Source organism: Salvelinus sp. IW2-2015, linkage group LG32, assembly GCF_002910315.2.
Source record: "Salvelinus sp. IW2-2015 linkage group LG32, ASM291031v2, whole genome shotgun sequence".
Classification (NCBI taxonomy): domain Eukaryota; kingdom Metazoa; phylum Chordata; class Actinopteri; order Salmoniformes; family Salmonidae; genus Salvelinus; species Salvelinus sp. IW2-2015.
In genome coordinates this window covers 5,942,923-5,954,926 of record NC_036871.1, presented here as the reverse complement: position 1 = coordinate 5,954,926, position 12,004 = coordinate 5,942,923, and the positions used below count along the sequence as shown (strand labels likewise).

The following is a 12,004-nucleotide window of genomic DNA, read 5'->3' as shown; positions in this document are numbered from 1 at the left end:
GTTGACACTACTCAGCATCGAGGAGATGGATTGGGGGTGAGGCCCTGCGATAGACGAGACCTGTCAAGGTGGTGTACTTTATATCAAGCTGCTTCACGTAACAGAAACAGGTACGTTCTGGCTCGGGATGAGGCTACTTACGATATTATCATACATCTGCATATTGTGTAACACTACAGCATCCCTTCACTTCACAGTTACCAGATTCTTGTTTTTCCGCTTTCAATGGGCCTAGTGTGTACAGCAGCTCTTTACAGAATACATCAACAACACAAGACTTTATAAATTGTTTTCAAAAAGTCTTTATTACTCAATACAGTATGAAATTCCTATTGCTTTGGTATAATATTATTTACATACTGTAACTGGTCTGTCCGTAGATGAAGGTGCAATCTGCAGGAGCTACACACATTTTTGGACATATACATGTATATGTACCCATTGATTCTTGAAGAACAACGTACAAATGCCTCATGACCTTAGTTCAACTGTCGTACCCCGTCAGAACCAAAATATAAGCTTGTTTTACTCCAGTGTTTGTTAAACGAAGTAAATGGTCAGAACTATCATTTTGTCCCTGCATCCATAGCRCTGTCTATGACTTTGAGAGTGCTACATTTCTCCAGCCCATTTCTCGACATTTCTCTTGTTATTGTTTCCGCTGCTGATTCCCGCTTTAACAGTCGTCGTGGTCAATTAAAACACACATCGACATACACTCTTAAACATGTACATTTTCCCAGCGAGATAACATTACACTACCAACGGTTACTCTCATTCAGCATGGTCAACTCAAGACTTTTATAACGCCTACATATCCATTGTATTGTTAACAAAAACCTAAATAATATTCATGCCTCCTGTATTTTTTCAGATTTGAACAAAAATGTGCTCCACTTAAAAATTAAAAAAAACAGAAAGTGCCTTTTGTTCATACTGCACACACTGTACATGCAGTGGGCCATTAAGCCTACTCACTGGTGCACCAATACACATGTTGTATTCCACCTAAAGCACTGAGCACAGCCTCAAAGGTTGAGGACCAATGTACACAGTACATTTTGTAAGACTTAAGGCTACAGTACAATATCTCAAGAGCACATGCTCTACCAGTCCTGTGTAACATGCTTTCTATATAGATGAGGCCTCTGCCGTTTAAAGCAATTTACAATCATTTCGCATAATTTTAGGCTTAAATCGGGATGTCAATTGTGTTGACCAAATGGGGGGGTCACACAAACTGGCTAGACATAAAGCCAGGGATGTAGTGGTATTATTAAAATGGGTAGATGCTGAACACCAATCAAGATGATGGGCGGTGAGTGTCGCACATGCTAACYCTAGCAAGCCTAATTTAGTATGATAGGTGATATCTAGCCATAGCTACAGTAAGCCACACATTTTGGCTGGACACCTAGCTATTTGCAGGCCCTGAATCACAACACGGGCCATCATATTTCACATGAAAAGGAACAAACTATTGTACATTATGCTGTAAAGTTGTTCAAACTAGTTTATATTACATAGCAGGGCTCTATTCAAGTCACTTGAGGATTGCAGTGCCTACAGACCCAACATAACATATTGTAAAAAACAAAATACAACATTTTTGTCAGAACAGATTAGATCCCCTTTTCTCAGATCCAGACTACAAGGCCAGAAATAATCAGGGACTGATTGCGACCTAACACAGTGAGTGGAATCTCTGGCAAATAAGTTACATTAATCAATCAATTAACCACCAGGGAGAAAAGAAAACCAACAGTACCGTGGACCTCCAGATTCATATGCAGCTTTTTGTACTTTTTGTATGTTTTTCAAAAGAAATATATATGCCAGACACATYCTACCTATGTTTATGACACAAATTATATACGTGACTGGCTACAATTGAATACGTTTGAGTGATGGAACTGCTGAGTTCAGCAATCAATAAAATCAAAAAAATCATTAACAGTACAATCCCATCATTACCTTGTGTTTGTTGTTTTTTTGTCATTAGCGCTTTGTCATCTTGACACTTTTGAAAACTGTCTCCTGAAAATACTTGAATACAATAATTGAGTTTCCTCAATCTGTGATTACAATCTCAGATCAACACAAAAATGCACTCTTCATCTCTCTTTATCTTTGTACTGTAAAGGTACAGATGGGGAAGTCACATCATGACATTTCATAGAACTAATATATTCGACAAAACATTAGAAATGGTACAAAATAACAGGGTTTTTTCACACCCTTTTCTCCCCACTCTCAGTCCATAGGCGTATTTGAGATGGTAAATGGCGAAAATATGTATAACATTGTGCAGAGCCCGTCCTCAAGACGGACTAGTAGCTCCTGTGGCTCCACTTCCGAAGAGTCAGGAGGCTTTCAAAGATTTCCCTCTATGCCTCCTGTCCATCATACTGGCAAGAGGCAAGCCTCATAACAGCACTAAATCCACTTTGACGGCCCCTCTGGATCCACCTCCCCTCCCTGTAATTGGTTCCTAGAGGTCGTAACCCCTGACGGCCCCAGACCTTCGCCGTTGTAGTGGGCCACTAGCGACACCATGTTGGGCTTGACCATGTCAGAGGAAGCGGGGACGGCTGCGTACACAGTTGCGTTCCCCAGCTGGGGGACGACGCTGGTGGGCTGCCCGAGGGAGGCCACCTCGAAGGTGATGTTGTTGTCGTTGGTTTTGTGGGTGCCACCACGGACAGCTTTGGTCGGCGCCTTGGAGGAGCTCCTGACGCTGGAACCCCTCTGGGGCTCTTGGCACCTCAGCAGGGCTCGGAAGCACCTGTAGAACTGGCATACCGGTGAACAAACACATACACACATGCCCACGTTCAAACACATCCCCAACATACGGACGGACAAACAGAAAAAAAGATGGGGAGACAGAAAGACGTGAGTCAAGCTGGACTAACTGTACAGCATCTGTTTGCTCGAATGCTGAATTATCAGAAAAATGAACAATAATGAATGGTGAGGCTACAAAACTCCAACCCAACCAGTCATTGCCTTCCTTAAAAAGGGGGAAACAAATCATGTATGTGCTGCTGTTACTCTTTATCCGTCACAAGCAGCAGGATTAAGGTTTAAGGACCATTATACCAATGTACCAACTTCAAGGTGTTTCCTACCCCAACTCCACAAAGATCACTTATAGATGCTTATGTACCTACTTGACGTTGTTTCCCCATCCCACCTCCGCAGGCACAACCTCCTAAACCCTCCTACTTCCTGCGGACAAACAAAGGGTCCATACAAGTTGCACCTTTCTCACCAGGGAAATTAATTCTCCCATTCTCTTGTTCCCTCTATCTCTGAGAAGTGCAATGGTGAATAATTATAGTAATTATAGAGTAACCCAGAACCGTCTGGTTGGATACCTCCTTTTCCTCTTCTCTCCCTTCTCTCACTCCCTATCGTTCGTCGAGCTTGTTGTCTCACCTTGCCTTTTCACATAGAACAATGCTGAGAGACACTCATTATTTGTACATTTCCCAAATGGTATTAAATGCTGAACTAATTCGCTTCTCATTCAAGAATGAGTATTTGATAATGTGAGGCGCAGGAAACCTTGACTGGCTATATAAAAAGCCTGATAAAATAATAGGACAACAGAGACTCTTTTCTCATACGTACCCTAACCACTACATCATACTCCCGTCCCATACGGATGAGTAATGATTACAAAATGGACTAGATAGCTGGTCTCAAGACGCTCTGCATGGTAAAGGAAGGAGTGAGGTCCTAATAGCTGTTATAACTCATATCATAACTTGAAACGCTACTCACATTCGCAGTGACTCCACTATCCCCTTAATCCACCAACAAAGTAACTTGTATATACTTATATGATTTTTATGAAGTGTTTGTAAAAGTTATACGACAACATTATATAAACATTTCGGAAAACATTTCGGAAAAGAAGAGTCAGCAGCTGCCTGCKGCAGATGAGCATGGAAATTCATTRTTTTMMGGGGGGGGYGTTATAGAAGGAAATRTGCATGAACATGCCATCCATATTTAAAATCTACAAACTGATCAGGAAACCACTGGTGCTGTGTTTCAAAGTCAACAAAGCTCAAAGACAAGAGCTCAAAGTGKAGATATTGAATTTAGCACTTGTTGGAGGCAGACAGACAGAGTGAATTATTAAAAAACTTCAGATCCAGTTWTGAAAGCACAACAAGACACTGAGGGTATTTGGTTCCTTTTTATTCCAGGCGTACACACATACAGACGGAGACAGAGACCTTGGTAGAAAAGGCCTTACGTCCCAGGCTGAACTTTAACAACCCTCCCGTCCCATACCGTCATCTTAAGGGCTCTGACGTCACCTCCCTTGAGAAAACGTAGTGTACTTAGTATACTCTGCGAGTTTCATGTATACTTATAGTCTACTACATTTTCTCAAGAGACGTAAAAAAGAAGAGTGTCCTACGGCACCGCTGCCTCTTCAGAGGGAATACACAAAGACAACAGACACACACACACAGAAAAGATCATCCAGACAAAACATAGACACAGTAACACAGATCCACCTTGTGTTGACCCACAGTACATGCATTGGCAAAGTAAACACAATCCCCATTTTATAAGGTCAAATTGGAGAGACTAAAGACTGGCACGGGGTGTATAAAGCATAGAAACGCTATGATCTTGTTGAGCATACCCTGATTTTGTCAGCTGTCAAAACACAAACCCTGCTGAGGCACTGAGAGGATTGGATAGATGAGTGAGTTATGGAAAGCAGAGCAGGAGACACAGCATAAGGTCATTTATGAGTGAAATATGGAAACTTCAAAAGTTTTTCATGGATTTGGACTATTCTGGTCATGTTCATGACAGATGACAGCTGGATCTAGACGTCTGGATGAAAATATATGCAACCTAGATGTCACGAAGAGGGGTAGAGGAGTTAGTGAACTCCGAGGCTAGCTCAGCAAACACAAGGGTTTATATAAGGCCAGGATTCAATCTGTGCGCTCTAGTCGACAATGCAGCTTTTAAAGGCAATGCTACCGCATTCGCAGAGATGGCATTTAAGGTAAAGGCTGTCTGTGCGCTCTAGTCGACAATGCAGCTTTTAAAGGCAATGCTACCGCATTCGCAGAGATGGCATTTAAGGTAAAGGCTGTCTGTGCGCTCTAGTCGACAATGCAGCTTTTAAAGGCAATGCTACCGCATTCGCAGAGATGGCATTTAAGGTAAAGGCTGTCGGCTCAATTGAAAATTGCCTTTAAATGTCAAGCGCGCTATAGCATTTTTCCCAAACTCTGGCGTGTGTTTTCCCCTTAGTTCGGTTAGTTTGGACTGGTGGGAGTACTCTTTCTGCACTCTGAAGCGCACTAAACAACGCACCATTCGCTCAAAAAGGATGGTCTCAGTGCGATTCCATTCCTATCACGGTGCTGTTCGCTGCAGGTGAGAAGGCAGTGAGAAAGCAGTCTGGACCAAACACAGGAAAAGAACCGGAGGCCCAGTATTATTGGTTGTTTGACTGCGAGCATTTTATAAAATGCACTCAGTACCATAACTTGATATATCTGAAACATTATATGAGTAGCAGCGCATTCATGAGCGCATCGGATGCAGATTAAGGGAGATMGGGGCTATACGGGGATATAGGTGTCACGTATACTCCCTCTCCGGTCGCTAGGTCATCAGGCTGCTGATTATCCCGCACACCTGTCACCATCGTTAAGCGCACCAGCGCCTCATGACACTCACCTGGATAATCACCTCCTTGATTATCTTCCCTACATCTGTCACTCCCCTTGGTTCTTTCCTCGGGTGTTATTGACTCTGTTTGATGCCGGTGCGTTGCTTGTGTTTTTGTGTTTATTGTTTTGTTTATCTATTAAAACACACACTCCCTGTACTTGCTTCCCGACTCAGCGCACTCGTTACAATAGGCTATTGAATAAAGGCTATTCACGTCGCACTTAGAGCGGCTATTGAGAAGAATCCTCCCGCATGTTGTTGGAAGACCAAAGCAAAAGTAATATGAAGTTTGGGAGTGAGAAAGGAAATCTTCTACATAATCARAGATGGATTTAAACAAATGACTTGCGTTAACTCGTGGTTTTGTTGAGGCATTTTAGTTTGTTTGAAATTTGGCAAGGTGAAGCCAACCAGACCAAATGAGAAAAACACAATGTACAAATAATCTCACGCTGATTTAGAAATATAGCTCGAACAATGTGTGAAGACGCCCTATTTTTAGTAGCTTGTTTTTAATTCAAGCTCTGTCAAGATTGGTTGTTGATCATTGCAAGACAGACATTTCTTGCCATAGAGTTTCGTGCCGATTTTAAGTCAAAACTGTAACTAGGCCAATCAGGAACATTCAATGTCATCTTGGTGTGAAACTCCAGTGTATATTTGGTAGTGTGTTTCAGGTTATTGTCCTGCTGAAAGGTGAATTTGTCTCCCAGTGTCTGTTGTAAAGCAGACTGAACCAGATTTTCCTCTAGGATTTTGCCTGTGCTTAGCTCTATTCTGTTTCTTTTTATCCTAAAAAGCTTCTTWCTCCTTGCCGATGACAAGCATTCCCATAACATGATGCAGCTACCACCATACTTGAAAATATGAAGTGTGGTACTCAGTGATGTGTTGTGTAGGATTTCCACCAAACATAACGCTTTGTATTCAGGACATAAAGTTAATTTCTTTGCCACATTTTTCACATTTTTTTCTTTAGTGCCTTATTGCAAACKAGATGTATGTTTTGGAATATTTGTATTCTGTAGAAGCTTCCTTCTTTTCACTTCATTTATGTTAGTATTGTGGAGTAACTACAGTGTTGTTGATCCATCCTCAATTTTCTCTTATCACAGCCATTAAACTCTGTAACGGTTRTAAAGTAACCATTGGGCTCATGGTGAAATCCCTGAGTGGTTGTATTGTGTATATTTGTAGTGACTGGGTGTATTGATATAACTTCACAATGCTCAAAGGTATTTTCAATGTCTACTTAAAAAAAATCTACCAATAGGTGCCCTTACGTGCGAGGCATTGGAAAACCTCCCTAGTCTTTGTGGTTGAGTCTGTGTTTGAAATGCACTGCTTGACTGAGGGACCTTACAGATAATTGTATGTGTGGGATACAGAGATGAGGTAGTCATTAAAAATCATGTTAGTCCATGCAACTTCTAATGCGACTTGTTAAACAGATTTTTGCAACTGAACTTATTTAGACTTGCCATAACAAAGTGGTTGAATACTTATTGACTTAAAACATTTCAGCTTTTCATTTTTAGTAATTTGATAAATAAAAAATGTAGATTATTACACTTTAACATGATGTGGGGTATTGTGTGTAGGCCAGTAAAATAAAATCTATATTTAATCAATTTTAAATTTAGGCTGTAATACATCAACATTTGGAAAAAGTCAAGGGGTGTGAATACTTTCTGAAGGCACTGTAAGTATCGCCTTCTTTTTCTCTGATAAACCTGCTGGACTGTTTGCCATAATTCTAACATCAGTTGTCCCAGGTCTACACCTGTGCCTATGGGGGTTTGGGGTACAAGCAAAAGGTTGTTTCTGGATGGGGTCACACGTTTGCAGTCGATAATAAACCCAAGCTCTAAGCCAGCGAGCACATATTTTGTGAGCACATATTTTACATTACATGTACCCATCTACACATTCATTAGGCCTTAAATGTAATGCCTTTCAATGCTCCTCAGGGGAGGCGGAGATGCAGAGTCACCTGCTTTTCTTTTCAATGCGTGTTTAATTAAAGTCATAATTTGGATAAAAGGTCTGAATACAAAAGGCGAGACAAGCAGGAGGGGGGTGCTTAGTAGGCGCTACATTGCACATTGCTCTCTGCATTCAATAATGAACGCTTGTTGCCCTCAAGGGACAGCTGACAGTTTGTAGCCCTCCAGGGTCTCACTACTGAACTTTGATTAGGACACAGTACACATCCTTCATTCTCTGGTTAACCTGAGTCACCTGGACTCATTTGGGGAATGAGTGGTTCTTTAATAAGGCACCCTCGTTTTTCAAATGTAATTTAAACAAGTTAAGGCAAGTGACATTGGGGATATTTCTGAACCATAGACTTTATAGTTCAAGGGCCAACCCCCAATACACTTTATACCTCCAGTGGTAGCTAGAAACGTAGAAACTGTAAAGTCCTGGGGGGGGGGGGGGCGAAATCAAAATCAACATTATGGTGTAGTTGATGGTTTATTTGTTCCAATCTTTTCCTCTCAGTCTATGCTTGTTTCTTTTTGCAATTTTAACCATACCCCATCTGCAACATCCATGGCCACCTCAACTGTACTGAGAGGAAGAGAAGTAGAAAATTGTACTCACCGTAAGCAAAGTGCCATACCCCCGTCTAGAGGGGAATGATCTGTCTTCTCTGATAATTGTTACCATACGTCTTCATGGGACAAACACATGCCGCTACTTGTGTCTGTACAGCATTTTTAGTCTTCAACTCGCCTCAACTCACAGTTTCCATAGTAACGGGCTGGGAGGAATTGAAGACTGAAAATGACACACAGGACATTCGTGTCTCCGTTGAGTGGATGAGTGGGCTCAAATCTTCCTGAAAGGTCAGCCATTGGTGGGATACACAGGGAGGAGAATGCATAATTGAAAGTGCCAGGAAGGGACAGTGGAGCATTCGTACTGTCATTACATACCATTATATCTAAATATATATTGCATTAATATTAAACTTGTGAGCAATACACCTTCAGTGAAGACATAGAGGGTTTTCAACTCAGAAAACCAGTGTTTTACTGTTGAGTAAATGTTGCACTTGATAGACATAATGTTGGACTGGTGTAGGAAATAGTTTACAAGAAGTCAAGGTTTCTCTCTCTCATATCTTATGGCAGCGTTTCCCAAACTTGGTCCTGGGGATACCATACAAGTATAACCACTATTGGTATTACAAGAAGAAGACATTTGTTTTTCATGGTTTTCCACCCAACCACCCAATACTGACACACACACACGCAAGTGATTGTCGTTCGCAAAATGAACGGCTCTTTTTGACCGGATCATTTTGGCGAATGTCAGGAAGCGAATCACATCGGTGGCTCCCTGATTTGCATACTGCTACTACTGCTTTTTGAGCTCAAAACAACGTTTTTTCTGCAGATAAGTTACAAAATAATTATCTAAAGTGGGTGCACCCTCACTACAGAAACAATAAATAGTGGGGAGAGCTCGTCAGTGTAAAAACAATCTTTGCAGGCCATGTATTTGAACATGCATTTCACAATCTGACATAATGGTAGCTTACCTTTGGGGCTTGACATTGGAGATTTTTTTCATGGTTCTAGGTGAATTTTTAAGCATTTTGAACAAAGAACCGTTTGGGAGCCATGTTCCCCCGTGATGAAAGGGGGGCATGACTTTGGGAGCCAAATGAGCCGGCTCTTTTACATGAACGGAGCCAAATGAACTCGAGAATGCCTATTACAAACACACACACATTGCGCCCAGTGAGCAGTTAATTGCCTTACTCAAGGGCACAACGGCTGGAGATGGCAGCTAGGATACTGATGCTGGTCGGCTCATTTCCCACCAGATTTTTCTCATCTGACCTGGGATTCGAATTGGCAATTATCTTGTTGCTGGCTCGGCTCTCTAACCTCTGGGCTACCTTCCGCCCACATATTATTTGACTGAATACTTCAAGTTCTATTGAGGTTTTCTTTCATTTATGAGTCTCATACAAGATGACATGCTCCAGTTCACTAAACAAAGTTTAAACAATGTATTGTGTTTCCAGTCAAAACTCATGACACGCCCGTGTCCATTAGACAACGTCATCCCGCCCTGGGATTCTCCCATCTCCAGCGCTACACGATAAATAGCCACTGTCTTAGTGTTTTACACCCACTGAAAGAAGCTGACAGTGCTTTACTTTACCACTTATTCTGACCCCTTTGATGAAAAGAGATGACTGCGTGAAACAGTGCGAATCAGAACACATCAGTAAAAAGCGATGTGATTAATCATACTCAGAAATAATGCAGCCACGATCCAGCCCTTCATCATTAGGACAGAAGGAAAGCAAATGCATGTAAACGAGGCTTTACCGCAATTAATAACTCTGAAAGGGACTCCAAGATGCGCCAAGGCCATTCATAAGACAGAATGGCAAAGTTTTACATCCCTTAAGGGGATTCAATCATTTTTCACCTGCAAAACAATGCTCTTTTGAATAATCTTAACTTCGGAAACTTTGTTCTTTGTTGTCCAACAAACACCAAAAGGCATTCATGTCTGAAATTTTAGTCAAACATTTCATCACACTTTTTTCTGGAGCTCACGGCCAATCTCCCACTACCACAAATAAAACCTTCTGAATAATTCAACAACAATATCTGTCCGTGAGAGGAATACATTTGGTAACAATAACATAAACAAGGGAGCAGAGGAAGACATATCACAATATATACCAGGGTCTATACCTGATCAATTATTTGGGTAATGTCTGTACTGATCTCGCCTTCTGGATGGTAGCGGTGTGAACAGGCAGTGCCTCGGGTGGTTGTTGTCCTTGATCTTTTTGGCCTTCCTGTGACATCGGTTGTTCTAGGTGTCATGGAGGGCAGGTAGCTTGCCCCCGGTGATGCGTTGTGCAGACCGCACCACCCTCTGGAGAGCCTTGCGGTTGAGGGCGGTGCAGTTGCTGTACCAGGCTGTGATACAGCCCGACAGGCTGTAAAAGTATGTCAGGGTTTGGGTGACAAGCAAAAATTCTTCAACCTCCTGAGGTTGAAGAGGTGCTGTTGCACCTTCTTCACCACACTGTCTATGTGGGTGGACCATTTTAGTTTGTCTGTGATGTGTACGCCGAGGAACTTAAAACTTTTCACCTTCTCCACTGCTGTCCCGTCGATGTGGATAGGGGGGGTGCTCCCACTACTGTTTCCTGAAGTCCACAATCATCTCCTTTGTTTTGTTGATGTTGAGTGAAATGTTGTTTTCCTTACACCACACTCCGAGTGCCCTCACCTCCTCCATGTAGGCTGTCTCGTCGTTGTTGGTAATCAAGCCCACTACTGTAGTGTCGTCTGCAAACTTGATGATTGAGTTGGAGGCGTGTATGGCCACGCAGTCGTGGGTGAACAGGGAGTACAGGAGGGAGCTGAGCATGCACTTTTGTGGGGCCCCAGTGTTGAGGGTCAGCGAAGTGGAAATGTTGTTTCCTACCTTCACCACCTGGGGGTGGCCCGTCAGAAAGTCCAGGACTCAATTACACAGGGCGGGGTTGAGACCCAGGGCCTCCAGCTTGATGATGAGCTTGGAGGGTACTATGTTGTTGAATGCTGAGCTGTAGTCGATGAACAGCATTCTAACATAGGTATTCCACTTGTCCAGATAGGATAGGACAGTGTGCAGTATGATGGCGATTGGGTCGTCTGTGGACCTGTTGGGGGGGTATACAAACTGAAGTGGGTCTAGGGTGGCCGGTAAGGTGGAGGTGATATGATCCTTGACTAGTCTCTCAAAGCACTTCATGATGACAGAAGTGAGTACTATGGGGCGGTAGTCATTTAGTTCAGTTATCTTTGCCTTCTTGGGTACAGGAACAATGGTGGCCATCTTGAAGCATGTGGGGACAACAGACTGGGATAGGGAGCGATTGAATATGTCCGTAAACACACCAGCCAGCTGGTCTGCGCATGCTCTGAGGACGCGGCTAGGTATGCCGTCTGGGCCAGCAGCCTTGCGAGGGTTAACACGTTTAAATGTTTTACTCACGTAGTCCGTGATTTTCTGTAGACCCTGCCACATACGTCTCATGTCTGAGTCGTTGAATTGCGACTCCACTTTGTCCCTGTATCGGCATTTCGCTTGTTTGATTGCCTTGCGGAGGGAAAAACGACACTGTTTATATTCAGCCATATTTCCAGACCTCTTTCCATGGTTAAATACGTTAGATCGCACTTTCAGTTTTGCATGAATGCCGCCATCCATCCATGGTTTCTGGTTAGGGTAGGTTTTACTAGTCACAGTGGGT

At 42.6% G+C, this 12,004-nt stretch overlaps 1 protein-coding gene across 1 annotated transcript in view; it reads right to left on the bottom strand.

The window, feature by feature from the left end:
• Window positions 1–286: 286 nt before the first annotated feature.
• LOC111956939 (pinopsin-like) overlaps window positions 287–12,004 on the bottom strand; it is an 83,961-nt gene continuing 72,243 nt past the window's right edge. Inside the window, exon 4 of the mRNA XM_070436768.1 lies at window positions 287–2,793. Coding sequence (XP_070292869.1) covers window positions 2,437–2,793 — 357 coding nt within the window. The 3' untranslated portion in view covers window positions 287–2,436. The remainder of the gene's footprint in view (window positions 2,794–12,004) is intronic.